This window comes from Aquarana catesbeiana, linkage group LG10, assembly GCF_042186555.1.
Source record: "Aquarana catesbeiana isolate 2022-GZ linkage group LG10, ASM4218655v1, whole genome shotgun sequence".
NCBI classification, from domain to species: domain Eukaryota; kingdom Metazoa; phylum Chordata; class Amphibia; order Anura; family Ranidae; genus Aquarana; species Aquarana catesbeiana.
The window spans coordinates 233,423,700-233,443,705 of NC_133333.1; the positions used below are offsets into that span (position 1 = coordinate 233,423,700).

Consider the following 20,006-nt stretch of genomic DNA (forward strand, 5'->3'; position numbering starts at 1 on the left):
CTCACTGTGCAGAGCGGAGATGGACAAAGTTCTGCTCTCCCCTATGGGGAAATTGGGTGAAAACGGACCGCCTGTCCGCTTTTACCCAATCTTATCCGATCCGCTCCTCTAGACCAGTGATGGTGAACCTTGGCATCCCAGATGTTTTGGAACTACATTTCCCATGATGCTCAACTACACTGCAGAGTGCATGAGCATCATGGGAAATGTAGTTCCAAAACATCTGGGGTGCCAAGGTTTGCCATTACTGCTCTAGACAGATGGAAAATAGAGTCACCATCCGCCTGGATTTGGCAGAAAGGATCAGATATTGGTGGGTATCAGCGGACAATCCTTTCCGGGAGAGCAGTTAGTCCTAAAGCCGCAGAATAAGCGACACAGCACCCCCTTTGTTACATGTGAACTGTATCACTATGTAAATGAACTTTGCCATGTGCAGGAATATGCCACAGGACAGAACTGCTGCCGCCAAATATGTGGGACTGGTATTACCTATGAATGGAACCTTGGGTAATAATGTAAATTGTCAGTGCAAGTTCTTTACACAGAGTTTAAAACAGAAGAAATGCCTTGTAATTGTACTATGGAGTACTTGGAGTTCTTAACTGTGCCTTTAAAAGGCGGCATACACAAATGAGTTAATGGCGATTAATGTGTAAATCGGAAGATGTAATTTATTATGTACAGCCAATACCTGGGGAAATTGTGTCTTTATGTGTTGAGTGCAAGCCTGATGGACCTAGTTAGATGGTCATTGTTTAAAGGAAGGGGTCCATTCTCTTGGTGGTGAGGGAAGAACCCCTCAATGGAACATGTGACTTGATGCCCGATGTCACATGAGTCCCAGCTTTGGTTTGACCTACAGAGCACTAACTTGTAACCATGGGTAGAAGAATGCAGGGGCCTGCATCAGTGTGTGCTCTCGGTATGAAAAGTGGTTAAAGTGGAACTTTAGTCAGGAAATTAAGTCCTGCTAGATCACATCAGGCTGGTCCCTTTTGCTGGTACAGATATGTAAAACATTAAAAATAAAAAGTATCACTGAATGTGTTAACTTCACACTGGATCTCATGTGACTTGGATTCTGTGCCTCTCCACTCTTCTTCCAGATTCTGGAACCTTGATTTCCAAATAGTCAGTAATTATTTGGAGAGCTATGTCATCTGCTGGTGTTGGTCCACTGTGTTTTATCAAGTCCAAAGTCACCGTAGTCCTCTACCAAGAAATTCTAGAGCACTTCATGCTTCCCTCTGCTGACCAGCTTTACGGAGATACTCATTTAATTTTCCAGCAGGACTTGGCACGAATTAGTGCGCCGCTCATCTCTCAGTCCTGCCCATTGGCCCAGCTCCTATGATGGACACATCACAGGTCCAATGGCGGGGCTAGGAGGCAGGACTGCGAGCGCAGCCGAGAAGAGCCGAGTACACAGTACACTTGGCTCGGTCTTTTTCGGCGACGCTCACTCCTCTCCCACTCAGACAGCAGGGAGGCGGGACTACGTCACTACGAGCGCAGCCAAGAAGAGCCGAGCCGAGTGTACTGTGTACTCGGCTCTTCTCTGTCTTTTTCGGCGGCTTTTCCCCTCACAAACAGCGGGGATCAGCGTATAACACGCACCCACGATTTTTCCCTGCATTTAAGGGGGAAAAAAGTGCGTGTTAAACGCCGATAAATACGGTACATCACTCTGCGTGTGACACATCTATTTAAAATATGAGTTTCACTTTTTGAATTGAACTACTGAAATAAATTAACTTTTTGATGAGATTCAAATTTTATGAGATGCACCTGTATGTACCTATGAGACTCTTACTTGTGGCACAGCCATTGAAGCATAATTTATAGGTACAAGGAGGGTCAGGTTTTGTTTAACCATGCCCCTTAAGCCCCTCCCATGGTTACATTTAGCCACACCCTCCATTCGCTATGGTATGCTTTGCTTTGCTGCTCTCCTTGGGGAGCAATCCTAGCAATGCCCCTGCCCGTAGATCTGTGTGGAGGGCCTAGGCCAGAAACTTGCTGAACAATCCAGCCCCAGGGAAAATCGTATTATGATAGGCAAGTAGCTGGAGGTTTGGCCTTGTGAACCAATTACAGGGCACCTTCCAGTGCAGTGGTCAGAACTATGTAACATACAACATTGTGTAATGTCCCCCCCCTGGTGGGGAAAGTGAACATCCAGCGTTAGCTTGGGTAGATATTACCCCAGAGTGGATCCATAGCTGTAGTGCAAGACTGAAAATACCATTGTGCACCAGGCACTTTTTTGTCATTCCAAAGATGTTTATTTACTCCAGCCTCACAGGGATAGAGGGTTAGGGCTTCAGCTAGACTCTGGGGTCCAGACTCTGACCCCACTCCTGCTATTACAGCAAATAAAATGTGGACTACAGTTTATTTAAAAAAATCAGAACCATCAGGCAAACAAAAGTAGCATTCTTTTTAGAGCTCCTCAGCCAGGCAGTGGATACTTACATGCATCCCCTCCAAGGGAGAACCAGGATCCTCAGAGGGTCAGATTCATTCAATTTCCAGCAGAACTTTTTCCCCTTGCTCTCCACCTTTGGTGCTTGTATCCTCCTTGAGCTGGCAGGGTAGCTTCAGGATGATTGGTCTAGGCCCCATGCAACACATTATGTCGCACCTCCTGCAGCCTGTGGCGAAAGACCCCTCACCAGGGCACTCCCCAAATAATTATATGTTCCCTACTTTTGTGGTTTGATCTCAGTGCATCCATACATTGGTGGTCAGTTCTGAGCCTGCAATACATTTCATCTTTAGGAATAAAGGGTAAAGTTTGCAGTACTGTGGTGTGCTAGTACAAGATCTCTGTGATTAGACATACTCTCCAGTTGACTTACCTTAAACGGTTAACTCCACTGTTGTAAAAAAAAAAAAAGTATAGAAAATACAACACATACAACTGCTATACAAGTCATGGTGTAATTTAAGGTCATTAAAAATTACCTGTAGTTTTAAATCTGCAGCGCTTTCCACTTTAAGCACACCTTACTCCTTTCTATGCCACATTTGGCATGTAATTTTTTTTTTTGGGGGGGGGGGGGTTCCTGCTCCCACTTCCACTTGGCTGCCTAGGCGGCTGGAGCGGAAGTTCTTCTCTCCCCCTCCGTCCCTGCAATCTTCTGGGATAAGTCACAGGTCCCAGAAGATTGCCTGGCCATTGAGGAGGCGCAGTGTGACTAGCACATGCACAGTGTGCACACTTGTAATGCCGGCGCTGGGGAGAGAGAGACGAGGGTTTGGGCAGCTGCATCCTGGGACGGGTGAGTGTGTGTTTATTGATAGTCAGTAACCACACTTTTTTTTAGCTGCTGACTTTTAATAAACACAAAAACAGCTGGAACTCCGCTTTAACTTTCTTTAAAACTAATTTCAATATGGCAACCTGGGAGGTGTTCTGTCCACTGTTGATATATAGAACACACCCAGAAATGTAATTTCCTGCTTGTGTGATTGGCTCATATTTTTCCCAGAAGTCTGCACTAAGATACAAGTAAAATTTTAGGCATCCTCTGCAATAGAAATTTCCGTTCTGGTGAGGTATTGCCCAAGGGTAAATACTTCTAAAGGGGTGCGGACACTTCTGATTTTCTCAGCTTTAAAAACCACACATGATGCAGGAAGGGGGGAGCTCAGCTGCACAGTCACTGCCCTCCCTTTCCTGGCCTCCTAGGCCACATCCTTGGATAAGGCCTTGTTCACATCAAAGTGTATATGTGTGTGAGAAGGACATTTGCATGTACGGGGTGTACAGGCATTCCATGTATCCACGTGCAAGCAGTCTTATTCGTGCCTATTGGGATGCAGCAGTTGCACGGACACAGCCATTGGTCCTAATTTGACAGCCATGTAGGTGCGAGTCCCTGGAACACCTGTGCATCCCAAGCGGGAAAACATGGCCCTTCTTATGGATGTATGCTTGGATTCACCCATGTGCACAAGGCCTAGGGGTCTGGTAAGAATTGAAGGGAGACCCTACTCTAATCCTTTTCTTTTTGATTTAATCCTAATTACTACATTTAAACTGAAATGAATAATAAGAGGAGTGTTGTTCAGGCAAATAAAGAAAAAAAATTTATTTATATATATATATATATATATATTCCAGTGTACGCTGTCACTGCGACTGTCTGTAGTGTTCCGTAACACCCCATGCAGCTTAAAAGGTCTCCCATGCTTATTAAAGGATTTGTGTTTGAGTTTGTCCTCTAATCTGCATGAAAAAGACACTTTTTCCATTGTTCAGCAGTTTTTGGCACTGCCCAGCTCCTTATGCCTTTTTTTTGTTTTTGTTTTTACAATAACTTGTGCATTAGCCTTGACAGTCAGAATTAGGGAAGCATTTAGAAAATAGAAGGAGCTGTTCATAGGGAGCCTTGAATTTTCAATAAAAATCATGACATCTTTACCCCACCTCAGAATGCCTAGTATTTAATTCAGTGAATATAAGGCATTCTCTGATTGGACAAGATAAATAGACAGATAGGTGATATGAATTTCATTGAAAAGGCCATCTATGAATGGCACATATGCTGAGCGAGCAACCATCTTTGTTCACTATGCAGAAGGGCAGCCACGGCACAGGATCTCCCAGGAGATAGCAGCAATCACACAGTAGCTACTACTACAGGGATTGTCTGCTTCCCCAGCAGTCCCACCGGTATAACACATGCTGATAAACTTACATTGGTCAAAGTTGGATCAGTGTAACTATGCAATAAAATCTGGTACTCCGTTTTAAACATTTTTTTTTCCATGAAGTAATCTTGGGGTAGTACAAATTATTTGTAGCGTTTTATTGGACATTAGTTTAATGTGGTCTCAGAGGTGACAGCACATATTCTTTTCTTTTAATGGTGTATTTTATTTTTTTATTTTAACAGACAAATCATTATAATGACATTAGACTGCTAAGAAAGGTTCCAGTTCACAGAAGCAATACTGAATTATGATAAATTATACCAAACATGTATTAGTGCTCAAACAGGTTGGCTTGCACTGCAGAGAAATATATACATAAAAACAGACCCATTTCTTCCTTTTTCGGTGACTCGATCTCATACATCTGTAGTGATGAATGGATCAATGATTGTGTCCTTTCACCATTAAAAGATACATACTTATTATACACTACACAGGGATGTAGTATGTTATAGAATAGATTAGAACAATGTCCACAGTTTCCTGTGCTACGTGCTGAGGTCTCCCGGGTCAATAGTGACGCTGCTGTTGGTCACTCGAATGCCGTACCAGCCGGCCCAGAATTGGGTGTCCTTTCCCCCATGCTGGAAGTAGATGTATCGGGCTCCTGGTCCATAATTTTTAAATCTGTATTCAATCTACATGTGAAAAAAGAAAAAAAAAAATTGCAGGACAGTTCCCACCATAATATACTGAAGTATCAGCTTTACCAGAGGGACCCATGTAGAACTTGGGGATGATTTTTAAAAGTTTGTTAAATAATAGCAAATCATTACATCTCAACCCTTTGCTTCCCACCTAGGTCTCACATGATGACAGTTGAAAGTCGGTAAATTCGGGCTGAGAAATGCATTTGTTTTTTCTGCAGATTGACTCCCCGCCCGCCCCCCCCCCCCCCCATTTAGTGAGAAAGGTTTGTTGGAAGAGCAACAGCAATGCTTTGTACTATATACATTATTCCCATCTATCCAGCAGTTGGCACTGTAGTGTGTATCGATGGCAATGTAATCAAAGGAAGGGTCATCTCTATCTGTTTATGTAGTTGTATCCTCCTTGTTCCCGTTTCATGTTTCTCATGCTGTAAGACATGTTCTAATATTCCCTAATGAAAAGTAAAGTATCCTCTGCAAACAAGAAGCTTCCAGAGCATGATTTCAATACCCTGCTAACAGGTTATGGGCCCAGGCAGCCCAACCGCACCCAGGCACTGGAAAAATAATTTTGCGGGTCTGAGAGTACTGTATGCAGACTGCTGAAAGATGGCAAGTGTTTCAGATGTGAAATTTGCAATTGCAAAGCTGAACAATGCCAATTAGCAGCTGTGGAAGTTTAAAACTAGAAATGATTCTTGGCAAGGATGATGACTTGTGGCAAGTGCTGAATACAGAAAAAACCCACAAATGGAGAGACAGAGGACTGGGATAGGAAAGACAGACAGGCAAGGGCAACTATAAGCTTGCTAGTGGAAGATGACCAGCTTATCCACATAAGAACAGAGAAAACGGCCAAAGGTATGTGGACTTCATTACAGAAACTGCATGAGCGTTCAAGTCTAAAACAGTAAGCTATTTCTGCTAAGGAAGCTATATGAAATGAGACTAGAAGAATGCCAGCAAATGTGTGACCACATGAAAGCTATGCTAGAAATCATAGAGCAACTATATGCCATCGGAGAGGACATAAAGATAACCATACTGTTACCCTGCTCCTCTGAAGCCTTCCAGAGACATATACTGCTCTTATTAACGCTTTAGAAACCAGACCCGAGCAGGACCCAACACTGGAATATGTCAAAGGCAAATGAATTGACAAATATGATAGAAAGAAAGAAAACACGCCTCATAATGACAGAGCTCTTAAGATGTACAAAGGCATAAAGCACAACAAAGAAAGCAAAGCCTGTTTTCGCTCTAAAAAGGACCGGTCACATAAAAAAATGACTGTTCTATCTGGAAAGCCGAGCAGCGAAACTAAAGCTATCCACAAAAGAAAGTCAAAGCAGCCACAAAAGGAAACTGCAGACACATTATGGAGTGGCACCTTTAAAGTGGCACAGAGTGGCAAGCTATGCGGCTGGTGCATAGACTCAGGTGCAACAAGCCACATGACTAGCGATGAGACCTTCACAAACATTGATTAAAGTGCAAAAGACAAAGTTTTCCTAGCAAACGGGAAAAGCATCACCTCCGAAGGTAAAGGCCAGGGCTTCCTGAACTGCATTACACCAGAAGGTCACCACAGTATCCTTATAATAAAAGTGCTGCATGTTCCAGAACTAGAAGACAGCCTTCTATCAGTGAAAAGTCTTGCAAACAACGGTCTCACAGTTAAGTTCCAGGGTGATGAATGCAAATTTCACAATAACAAGTGATTCCTCGCAAAAGGAAACTGGATGATCACCTATACAGGCACATCACCACAGACCAGCAAGCCAATGTAGTCTCTAATGACCTACACAGCAAAAGGTATTCACTTCTGGCACAGAAGTCCAGAAGCTATACAGGACATTATAAAGAGAAGCTTATCAGAAGATTTGACAATAGCGCCTTGCAAAGTGCTCATGAATTGCAAGTGCTGTATTGAAGCAAAAGCCACACGTGCTCCCCTTCCAAAAGGGCATCTTAAAGAAAAAACACCCACCCCCTGCAGCTCATACACAGTGACGTATGCGGTCCAATGAAAACTTCCACGTCAGGCGGGAACAGATATCTTGAAAAATGTGCCCGCGCTATGGTACATAAAAAAAATACACAAATAGTGATTGAGCTGTGGCTAACTTGTAAGGTAAAAAACAAAAAAAGTGATACAAAAATTAATTTTATTCAGCGTTGCTCCAAAATATACAATGTGCTTAATAAACAATAATAATATAAATTAAACAAAGTGCAGTGCACGTATATAAAGTGCAATTTACACTTCAATACAAATGAACGTGTAGACTTCTGCTTGTGAGGATTCCAGTGCCACTCCGTGCTCCCCTCCTGGGTCCCCACTCACCACCAGTAAGCTTTAAACACGCAAGGTCTTTATCCTACAATGAGGATATCTCCTTCTGCCATGGATTATAAATGACTCCAAGATTATGATCCACCTCTATGGCCAGGATATCTCCTTCCTATTACTCCATTGTTAGGTCTCCATGGCAGTGGTATGAACAATGCATATACCAATGGAGAAAGAGAGAGATGCACATAGCATAATGTTGCTAAAATTTATTAATAAACTTCATTTAAGCAGGGACAAGATACACGAGGTTCAGTGATGGCTGGCAGCACGCCAAGGCGGCAATTTTTACCTGTGATGCAAGTGCATTTCTTTTGTGATTTTATCAATAAATTTTAGCAATATTACACTATGTGCATCTCGCTCTTCATTGGTATATGGATTGCTCATACCACTTCCATGGAGACCTAACAATGCAGTAATAGGAAGGAGATAGATATGGCCATATTCTTGGAGTCCTTTATAATCAATGGTGGAAGGAGATATCCTGATCGTCATTGTAGAATAAAGACCTTGCATGTTTAAAGCTTACTGCTGGTGAGTGGGGACCCAGGAGGAGAGCATGGAGTGGCACTGGAATCCTCACAAGCAGAAGTCTACATGTTTGTTTGTATTGAAAGGACTTTATGCAGTTTGCACTTTTATTGCACTTAATAATATACTTGCACTGCACTTTGTTTAATTGAATTTATATTATTGTTTATTAAGCACATTGTATATTTTGGAGCAGCACCAGGAACTGATATCTACTGACTTTAACTGAGGACTATCCCAGGTACACAAACACAAGAACGAAACAGAGAAACTTCAAGAGTTTGTTACCATGTCTAGCAACAAATTCCAATGGAAACCAGGAATAATACGCACTCACAATGGGGGAGAAAACATAAGCAAAGAAGTGGCCTCATACCTGAAGAGACAAGGAATAGTACACAAGACAACCACACCATACACTCCTGAACAAAACGGTGTAGCAGAAAGGGAAAAATAAAAATCACACCTCGTATTGAAATGGCCAGATGCACATTGTCGGATGCAAACCTACCTCACAAGTACTGGGGGAGAAGCAGTCATGACTGCAACCTACCTACAGAACATATATAAAATAATTAGTGCGCTAAATACGCTGCTATTGCATGCTTAAATAAACTAATGTGAACATATAGGCAGATATATTCAGTATAGACAATTTATGTAGTCCTAAGAAGGAGATATCAAGTCCACTTCCTACATAGAAGCTTAAGAAGCTGGTGTGGAACAAAAATAAAAAAACAAAGAAGTCTTTTACAAAATGATTATCTTCCTTATTGAGTTCAGCCTGTGTTGTGATTGCACCTTAAATCAGCTCACTGTCCCCTCTGATGATCCACTGATATCCACCTCCAATGCTAAACTCCATTCAAGCAATCAAACAGAAAAAAAACATTCATTGCGCAGTGAACCTTTCACTTTATATCTTCTTGGTAAGACAAATCAAGCACACTCACTTGTGTCAGTATCAATTGCTAGCGATTGAGCAGTCAGTCAGCCACCATGATCTCCTCCTCGCACCAAGCTACGAGTATCACTCGAGCACTAGGGATGACGTCACTTGGCTCCTCCCAACGCATTGCGTCACGTCACATGACTTTATCAAGGGTAGCCACGTGAGAATCGGGCTCCGTACTTATGGCGTGCCGGTTGCCATAGCGACTTTGGTGGTAAATAGAACATCATACTGATTCTGCGCTTCTTCCTTTAAGTTACTACAATAAAATGTATTTTAAATGTTATTGCGGGCTTCGCTATTTGTTACTTATTTCCTTCACTGGGTATTGCTGATCGATAAACTGAATGCCTTACATTCGATGTGAGAACCTGGGGAAGTGTGAGTGTGAATACCATCTGAAGACCTATCATTTGCCTGTGGGGGATTTTATATAGAAGCTGGATATACAAGATGTGTCGTTGGTTATTATAACATGCATACTATTTCCAGCCGACTGGTAAGCAGATTACCACATGGTGGCAAAGTAATACACACTGAAGTTGGTGACGGGTACATCCATCTCCTCCACCTTGGACTCACTGTTACTTATTTTAAGCGCCACATCTTTTGGACTTTAAGATTATGATGAAACATACTTTCCCGTCATAAAACACTCCACCATCAGAGAGCTTCTTAGCGTTGCAGCCCAGCCAGGAAGGGCATGCAAGTGGAACACCTAGACGTTAAAACTGCTTTCCTATATTCAGACATTAAAGAGAGACTTCTACATTGAGCAACCACCAGGGTTTGAGCAAGGAGACAACCTTGTGTGTAAACTTTAGAAGAGTATCTAATCTATGGTCGTAAAGCGGAGTTCTGCCGTTTTTTTTTTTTTTCTTTTTTAAAGTCAGCAGCTACAAATACTGCAGCTGCCGACTTTTAAAATAAGGACACTTACCTGTCCAGGGCGCCCACGATGTCGGCACACAAAGTCGATCTATCCCTCAGCTGCCGGGTGCTGCCGCCGCCATTCTTGGTAAGGCAATCAGGAAGTGAAGCCACAAGGCTTCACTTCCTGGTTTCCTACTGAGCATGCACAATTCGCGCTGCGGTATCCCACTGGTCCCTGCTGTTTTCTGGGACCCGTGTGTCTCCCAGAATACAGCGGGGGGGGGGGGGAGTGGCATAGATACCCGCGGGTGGCTCGGGTATCTATGCCCAGAAGTGGGAGCAAATTACCTGTATTAGACAGGTATCTGCTCCCCCCTGAATGTGCCAAATGTGACACTGGAGGTGGGGAGGAACCGGAAAAGCAGAAGTTCCATTTTTGTGTGGAACTCCGCTTTAATCAATCTGCAAGGATGTGGAATGAGTAAGTGAACGAAGTACTTACCAGAGAGGGATTCTCGAGAAGTAAAGCAGACTCCTGTCTCTACTCCAGGAGAAAAAGAAAAAAAGAAAAAGAAAAAAAGAAAAAAAGAAAAAAAGAAAAAAAGAAAAAAAGAAAAAAAGAAAAAAAGAAAAAAAGAAAAAAAGAAGAAAAGAAAAAAAAAAGAAAAAAAGAAAAAACTCCTATGGAACCAGGCTATCTAAAGAGCAATGAAGCAGAAAACTTGCTACCCAACAATGATATGTATCGCAGAGCAATTTGTAAGCTGCTATATGTTGCCACTGCGACAAGACCAGACATAGCCGCAGCAGTTGGCATACTATGCAGGAAAGTTTCAGCTATATATATATATATATATATATATATATATATATATATATACACATTTGTTTTGGGACTTCACAAACAAGCAACTGGTTTTTACTTTATTTTACTAAAGTATGTATACAGCTATGCCTAGGACAAGTTTTATCTGTTACACAGACATCCATGCTATATTACACTTTTATATCCACCACTGACGGATAGATAGAGATATAGAATGTATATTTCTATCTATATTTATATATTTTTTTTAATATTATACACATATATACACACATACACACCTAGCCCCAATAGGATAGGTATTCCTTTTTGGAGGCAGGGTATTCACCTATCACTCTCGTTACACTTATACGGTTTAACTGGGTAGCGCCACTTACCCCATTTTTTTTCCTTTATTCACTGTAAGTTCCTTCTGGAACCCAACAGGGGGGCGCTGCAACCCGTCATCCTGAGGGCGGAGTATACCCCATATTTGACTGGCTTCTGATTGCCCAGTGAATTAAAATTCAAAATAGTAACATACAAAGCTGTCCACAACTCTGCCCCAAGCTACATCACCATACTTGTCACCAAACAGCACCCAATCCATCCTCTCCACTCCTCCCAAAGACCTCCTGCTCTTAAGCTCTCTGGTCTCCTTCTCACACGCTCATCTCCAGGACTTCCCCATCCCATCCTCTGAGACTCTCTACCTCAATCTAACCGGCTACCTCCTACTCTGGCTGCCTTTAGGTGATCCCTGAAAACTCATCTCTTCAGGGAAGCCAATCATGCCTCCAACTAAACTTTTATCACTTCCATCAGCTCACCCCCCACAGGTATAACCTTTTGTACCACTTGCCCCACCTGTTAGATTGTAAGCTCCTATGAGCTGGGCCCTCTTAACTCTCTTGTATTGAAACTTTACGTTTTTACTTTATATTATAAAGCACTGTGCATGTTGGTGCTATATAAATTCTGTATAAAAATAAGAACCCTAGTCGGGGGATTTCTTGGGTTGGGTTTGGTAGACTGAAATTTGCCCAGTTTGCTCTTCGCTAGTTACTGCAAAAGATCACAGACTGTGGTGTCCACCACCAACAGATCTAATACTACCAAAGTCCTGAAGAAGGTGAAAGCCCCATTCCCCAAAATACCTTGGCTATGTTTTGTCATACACCAATAAAGTGCTCTTCATCCGGATGACATTTACAAGACTTCTTATTCATATACTGCAGTCCTCAACCAATCTTCAGAGTCTGATATAAGCAGCAGGCCATGAACTTACAATTTGCCCTTTATACAAATATTAGGCATTTAAGGGTAAAATGCAAAGAAATGGCTGGGGATACCTGAGACCACTTGGCATCATTCCACTGCTCTATAAAAATCTTATCTGGACGAAACTCCTCAATAATGGTTTTCTCCTTGGAGAGCAGCTGCACACATAAGGCATACATAGACCCACAATCATGTCTGGCGGCATACCTAGGGAGACACAAACACAAAGACAATCCTTTAAGTGCATTATTTTTCCAGCCTACTGGAAGAAGACAGGCCCTCATGAGAGACAACTAGCCACAGTGTCAGTGTATGAAGTAAGATAAGGGTGTGCCTGGGCACACAATAATCACTCTGTGCAGTGCCGATTTCCCCACAAGCATCCCCCTGTGTTGCGCCCCCCACAGTGCTGCTGGCTTCCCTTCTCTCCTCTCCCCCGGCTGCTGCAGGGGATGTTTCAGGATGAAGAGCAGGGGGAAGGGGCTAGTCAGCATGTCGTTTACTGGCCTCTTCATTTTCTAAATGAAAATAGTGAACACACTCATTCACTGTGTTCATTTATAGCTGAAGCATAGTAAAGTGTTTTACTTACTAAGAAAGTCTTTACTATGCTTCGGTTTGTGAATTTACAGGAAGCCGCTCAGCACAGAGCACGTCCCAATTAAACTGTCCAGTGCAGCTGAGGCTTCAGAGAAAGGCATGTGTGTTTGAGCTTTGGGGTACACACCCTAATGCAATAGGCTGCACACACTTATGTTCTTAGAAACCAATAATATCCAAAAAAGTAAGTAGAAAAAAAAAAAAAAAATTATATTTATAATAAATATATGATATATACAGAGAAAAAATACCTTGTAATCTTCCAGAAATGTACCAAGCTCTTGAGCCCTGTTGTGGGTTGACAACACACAGCTCGCCTGGTCACCGCTGAGGGGGTCTGACATGTTCCCTCTGTGTTTCTTCCAGGTTCGCGGACTCTAGCGCTGCGAGTGGCATGCACGCGGGAGTCCTTAGGCAAGGTCCAGCACGAGCTGCTGGACCTTCAGCACGCATGGGCCGCTGACGTCAGCGGCTGCATGAAAGATGAATGTCTTCTAAACCGTGCAGGTTTAGGAGATATTAATTTAACCTACAGGTAAGCCTTATTATAGGCTTACCTGTAGTTAAAAATGACCAAGCGAACAATACAACCGCTCTAACGAAGTATGCTTTCCATATGCAATGCTAGACCATACGAGAAATAGACTTCCTAGCGTTTAGGATTGCGGAGGTCACCGATTCAGAGATGCCTCTGCCCTCAGAACCTAGGCTTCAACAGCCATACTGTGAAAGCCAGCAACAATGAAGCAGGATGGTATCGGAGGGGAAAAAAAAAAAAAAGCAGAGAAAAGGATGTTCATCCTCCTGGACACTAGAAAAATAAATAAATAATAATAATAAAAAAAATAAAACACTAAGGCATGCTGAGAGTAGGAGGTGTTAGACCAGGCTGCCCTACAATTTACATGTTTTCCAGTGTTCAAATCCTCCTGCAGGTGGCAATATTACCTAATATATATTATACCTATTATATCCCTCGATGATCGAGTGATTAAAGTGATTGTAAAATGATCACCATGTAAAACAATTAATTCAGTTTCAAATAGAAATGAAAGGCAAAACATTTTTGTACAGATAACATAAAAAAAAAAAAAAAATTATATAAATACGTTTCTCCCCCCCTTTTTTTTATAAGTGATCACATTCCCTCTGTTCTCAGCTACATAAGAGCTGGGGGGAGAAGCAGCAGCACACGGAGTTTCCCAGTGAGAGACTGTGCAGGGGGGGAGGGCATGTCAGGCCAAGTCTGATCATTGGAGGAGAGCATACAGAGTTCCCAGCATAGCTAGAGATCTGACAACGCTATGCTCTCATGCCTAGTGTGGTCTGTTTTTAAATAGGAAAGCAGAGGGAATGGCAAAAACACCAGGGATTTCACATAAAGGAAGCAGTACAAAAGAACAGGAGACTGTCTCATACAAGTACATGTTACAGCAGCCACATTTTAGGAATATGAAGTGTTGGGGTAACAAACGCTTTAAGCTTAATGTACACGGGACGTTTTACAACCTCCCCTGAATGATTTAGCTTGACAGATAGTAACCGACGTTTAAAAACCATCCGTTTTGCTGCGTTTACATGCCGCGTTTGTGTCTAGAAGCGTTTTTTTTTTTCAAATATTTTAAAATTCAAAATGCCTGTAAACGAAACGTGGCTAAACGCTGTTACAGGCGTTTGGTGTTTCAGGTGCCTCTGAACATCCGTCCTGAACCCATTTTTTAGCTTCCAAAAAATGCTTCTAAACTCAACGGCATAGAAACGACTATAAACGACCCTTTGTACATGTACTGATAAGATAACAGAGGAGAGTTCAGGGGCAGCTGAAAAAAACGCCCAACTGCTCCTAAACGTCCATTTACCAGCAGCAGCGTACATGAACTGCAAAGAGATGAATGCATGTAGGCAGGTGCCCACAAGGGGTTAACATGTCTTCCTGTGTAAGCACTTGTTTTTCCTAGCTGCACTCATTTAGTTGAGCCAGCCAGGTGCCAAATGTTACAATGTCTTAAAGTGGTTGTATACCCGCAAACCAAAAAAACATCTGGAAGGCAAAAGGCATAATGAGCTAGTATGCACCGCATACTTACTTTAGAACGAGGTCCCCGCATTGCATCCTGGTCAACGAGGAAGCTGACATTTTCCCCTCAGCGTTTCTTCCAGGTTCGCGGCTTTGGCGCTGTGAGTGGCCGGAGCCGCGATGACATCATGCTTGGGAGTCCTCAGTTCCGGCACAATACGCCGGACCCTCACTGCCCATGCGCCGCTGACGTCAGCGGCGCATGCAAGATGAATATCTCCTAAACCATGTAGGTTTAGGAGATATTCATTTTACCTACAGGTAAGCCTCATTATAGGCTTACCTGTAGGTAAAAAAGTCAAAAAAGGGGTATACAACCGCTTTAATGTTTTACCATGTCCTCAGGTTGACCTGTGACCTGGAGGTAACCAGGCTGAAAAGGGATAATGTTTTTTCCCGCCATTTTTGGCAAGGTTACTGTTCCCTACGGGACAACAAACCTATAAGGGGTTGCCTCCATGTCCCTGGCTCGATCACTGGAGAATACTGCCATAATGTAGCTGGTTACTCTACTGGAGTAATCACCACATTTGGTGGGTGGTAGGAGCCCCCCTGGACTGGTAGCTGCTAATCATGGACTCTAACGGGTTCACATATGTGCAAATTGGATGCGGTTTTGAATTCGCATGACATGCGAGTGACCAGTCCTCAATGGAGCCAGTTCACACATGTGCAGGACGGCCACGGTACGGTTTTCAAAAGGGTCCTGTGTGTTTTTGGGTCCAGTCCAGGTGCGATTTCTGGCAAAAATTCTGACCTGAATAGCACCTGAACAGAAACGCATCGGACCCCGGGCTGAAAACAGTAGCCACACATATGTGAACATGACCTAAGGGACTAGATAGATAGATAGAATAGCCAGGGCCACTGATAAGGCAGTACAACTGGCCCTGTTGTACCGGGCCCGGGCTGCATCAGCTCAGCAGGGGGGCCCGGGAAGTTTTATAGTTCAGTAAAGTTCTGCCAATTTAAAAAAAAAAAAAAAAAAAAAAAAATACTGCTTACTAAACTACACCCCACCCCCCTCCTTCCTACTTGCTTAGGTTGACAGAGGGGCCCAGGAGGTGAGAGCAGGGGAAGGACTTTTTCTTCTTTTTTGGGGCGGAGGTATACAATTCAGCACCGCAAGTAGCGCTGCTCACTTGTAGTAGCGGAGTGATCTCTTTAAACATGCTCCACTCTGCTCCCTCAGCCAGGTGCAGAGACTGATGTGAGATGGCTGACAGGGAGCAGCAAGTCTAATTCCGGCGGTGGCGAAGGGGCGTGTCCAGATGTAAGCCGAGGCAGACGCGCTAGATAAGAGCTGAGTTCATCCTGCAGCAATCCTTCCTCCAGCGCACCCTGGTGAGCCTGTCTTGCAGCCCTGTTTGTCCCCAGACATCTCCTGCCTCTGCCCCAGCCTAAATTCCTGAGCCCAGCCAGCCGACTGTGCAGATATCCAGGCCGCGGCCGAATCCAAGCATCCGCGGCTCGCCACCATCTTGAGGCCTACAGAGATCCTATCTAGCAGCCCTGTCTATCCCCGGACATCTCCTGCCATCCTTCCTCCGATGCACTCTGGTGAGCCTGTGTTGCAGCCCTGTTTGTCCCCGGAAATCTCCTGCCTCTGCCCCAGCCTAAATTTCCAGCTGTGGCATGGATATCCGCACAAATCGGCCGGCCGGGCTTGGAAATTCCACTGGATGAGGCCTAAAGCAGCGATGCACAATGGAGGGCCAGGCCAGCCAGAAAATAAGCACTGGGAAAGATGCAGGGAAGGGAATAGAGAAGCTGGGTTAGATAGTTTGCTCTCCAGGCGTGCAGGCACTCGGATGTTTCACAGATGGTTGGCAATAGGAAACAAGGCTGCCAAAAAGACCAGAGACGACTGCCAGCAGGGTGAAACTTTTTCACCTGTTCTTTGGCCGCCTCGCAGCACCAGCAGGCTTCCAAGATGGCGCCTTCCCCAGCCCGGTCTGACTCGGCAATTCCCACACAAGTGAGCTCCCACGATTGCTCTGAGTCACCAGGGGGCTCTGATCACCTCGACAGACGCTCTCACAGTGCCTCACAAGCCCCCCTCTGCTCTGGGGATGGATGGGACAAATTAGATTATTGCATACTTCCATCAGATCACTACCCACTAAAACTGACTTTGAAAACTGTAACTCGCATTGAAAATTGCCCCAAGTTTCTCTACCAGATTGGCCTTTCCCGCTGACGACACCTGACCTTCCTTACACCACTCAGTGGCAGAAAATTGGGAAAAACAAGTGCCCTAGATCCTCCTCACACAGCCCACCAGATGATTGACATTATGAGTCACCATGGCCTTTTTTCCCCTTCTGTGGATCCCCCTGCATACAGGACTTCCCTTAAGTCGGAAATGAGCTCCGGTTCCACCCGAGAGGCCCTGCCGGGTCTTGACCTTTGTTTCTCTTGCTCATTTCAGAGTTTTTCTAGTTATCACTGTTGAATTTTTTTTTTTCATTATTGCTTTCATTCCACAGGGCTCAGTGACTATTGACTGTGATTGAGGTATCCCCATTGTGCCCTGCTATGCTCCAATACCACATTGCCTAGGTTCACTTGGACTTTTGCAATATGCATGTGTACGATCGCTTGTGCACTATACATTTCCCATCCCAGAGTCGGTTTTCTTTGTTTGTTTTCTGTGTTTTTTGTTTTTACACCCGGAAAGGTAATCCCTAATGCTTCTAGTTTTTCAATTACTATCCCACAGTAGGACAGTGCAGAAAAATGCACTGGACTATCTTTCTACAGTTGTGATTTTTGTTGTTTTGGTTTTCACCATTTAAGTGCTATACTGCCACCTAGTGGCCTGACATGTTTATATACCTGGTTGCTTTCCTCGCTGCCACATTCACAGGCTATATATATCTCATCATGCTTCGGACAAGGACAGTCGCCTCTGCACTCTCTGCTCTTCTTTCTCTTTCCTCCTGTCTCACTACTCGCCTCTTCCCTCTCTATTTTCTTGAGCTCTCTCGTGACCTGACTGACCATTTTGCTATGGGATTCTGTTTTATGATGGCTGCTCACCTAGGGTTGCCACCTCATCCCTTTAAACCCGAACACATTAATTATACAGGTTCTGTGGCTGATTAAGGTGGTAATTAAATTCACTTGGTGCCTTATCTGCATTAAATTAGCCTTTAGAACCTGTGTAATTAATGTGTGTTCGGGTTTAAAGGGATGAGGTGGCAACCCTATGCTTACCCCCCTCCAAGTGTTATGGCGGTTCGTGACCATATTACTTTCTTCGCCTTTAATATGCCTGAGAATAGGAGCCAAGTCTTGTATCACTTCCGCAAAACTCGATCCAAGATTTTGCTCCTCCAAGAGACTCGCTTTCGCTCTGATTGCACTCCGGCCATAAATAACGGCTTATATCACTCCTGGCATCATAGCACTAATCCACAGGCTAAATCAAGAGGGGCAGCTATAGGCTTTCACCTGGAAGTTACTGACTCTCTAATAGACCCCAAGGTACAGCACGTGTTTCTCAAATTAAAATTTCAATCTTCTATTTTTATAGTGGCTAATGTCTATAGTCCTAAACAAGAACAGGGTTGTTCCCTGGCTGCAGTCCTTGACAGATTGTCAGTGGACACATCCTTCTACTGTTCATTCAACCTTATTGCAGATTAAATCCTTTTTACACTCTGCACGATTAATAGATGTCTGGCGCACACAACATTCTGTGGAAAGGGCCTACAGTTGTTATTCAGTTGACCATAATTCTTACAGCCGTATTGACTATTTTCTTGTGCCCCAATCCCTCCTGGATATCCCCATTCATCCATTGGTACCCTCCTTTGGTCAGACCATGCCCTGGTATACCTCACACTAGACCACATGCCCAAATCACGTAGGGGCTTCTCCTGGTGTTTAAATGAATACCTACTCAAGGACTCCCCATGTGTTGCTGATGTTAAGCTCGGTATTCAGAACTGCGTTCTGGATCATAGATCTTGAAATATATGTTATCCAAGGTGTTTTTATCAAACACGGCTCTCGATTAAAGAAAGCTCATGCTGTGCATATTGCTCGCCTGCTCTCCACGACCGCTTCCTTCGAAAAACTACACATAAGTAGAATTTGTGTCCCTCTGTTTATGTGGATGGCGCCAATGCCAGGCGGTAGTTGCTACAACTGCTCGACTCCCATTCCCTTACTGCATGAGATAAGGGTCGCTTCTATCACTACACCCTCTAACAAATGTGGCCAACATCTCGCAAGAGTCCTCCACCCACGTCCCCCTATCTCACTCCGTCAAGACTCTACCACAACGAAAACACACAATACCAAGGGCATATCTGCAGCATTTCACCGGTATTATTCCAACCTATATATAAAAACTTACCCATGCCACATGACTCCAGGCCCACTACATCACAACCCACAGCTATGTTATCTTACATTACGGAAACTGCACTGCCCTCAATTGACCCCGAACGGGAGCTAAATGGGTCCGTGTCAGATATGGAATTCCTGGGTGCTATTAAAGGCCTGCAAGCTGGCAAATGCCCAGGACCAGAGGGTTTCTCTCCAAGGTTCTACAAGCTCTTAGCTCCACTCCTTGTCCCCTTTTTGGCCAAGGCCTTTAACTCCATTGACGATTCCCAACCTTTTTCTAGGGACCTTCTCTCGGCTAATATTTCTATTATCCTCAAACCGGGTAAGGACCCCTCTCAATGCAGCAGCTATAGACCCATATCCCTCCTCAACATAGATATTAAACTTTTTGCAAAGATACTGGCTAATCGCCTTTCCTCACTATTGCCATCAATAATACACAAGGATCAAGTTTTTTTCCCCAGCCGAGAGGCCAGGGACAACACCACAAAAACCATTCACCTCATTTCATACAGAGACATGGCCTGAAAGCTTGCTTACTTTCTTTTGATACTGAAAAAGTGGTTTGACCGTGAATTGGAAACTCCTTAGATTGTCTTTGGAACAGCTGGGTATCGGCAGTGCTTTCATAACTAAGGCTATGTCATTGTACTCCCAGCCCTCCGTGTTAGTCAATGGCTCCTCTTCCAAACCTTTTAATATCTCCAATGGAACAAGACAGGGCTGCCCCCTTTCCCCCCTGCTTTTCGTCATAGTATTAGAACACCTAGCCACCTCTATTAGGCAAAATGCCTCAA

The 20,006-nt window shown here is 43.9% G+C and overlaps 1 protein-coding gene across 8 annotated transcripts in view; it reads right to left on the reverse strand.

Moving 5' to 3' along the window:
- Positions 1-4,796: 4,796 nt before the first annotated feature.
- LOC141111277 (F-box only protein 6-like) overlaps positions 4,797-20,006 on the reverse strand; it is a 48,982-nt gene continuing 33,772 nt past the window's right edge. For all 8 annotated transcript variants that reach the window (XM_073603428.1, XM_073603427.1, XM_073603426.1 and 5 more), the window contains 2 exons: positions 12,245-12,380; positions 4,797-5,363 (listed from right to left, as the gene is read on the reverse strand). In XM_073603428.1, the coding sequence (XP_073459529.1) occupies positions 5,214-5,363; positions 12,245-12,380 (286 nt within the window). In that variant the 3' untranslated portion in view covers positions 4,797-5,213. The remainder of the gene's footprint in view (positions 5,364-12,244; positions 12,381-20,006) is intronic.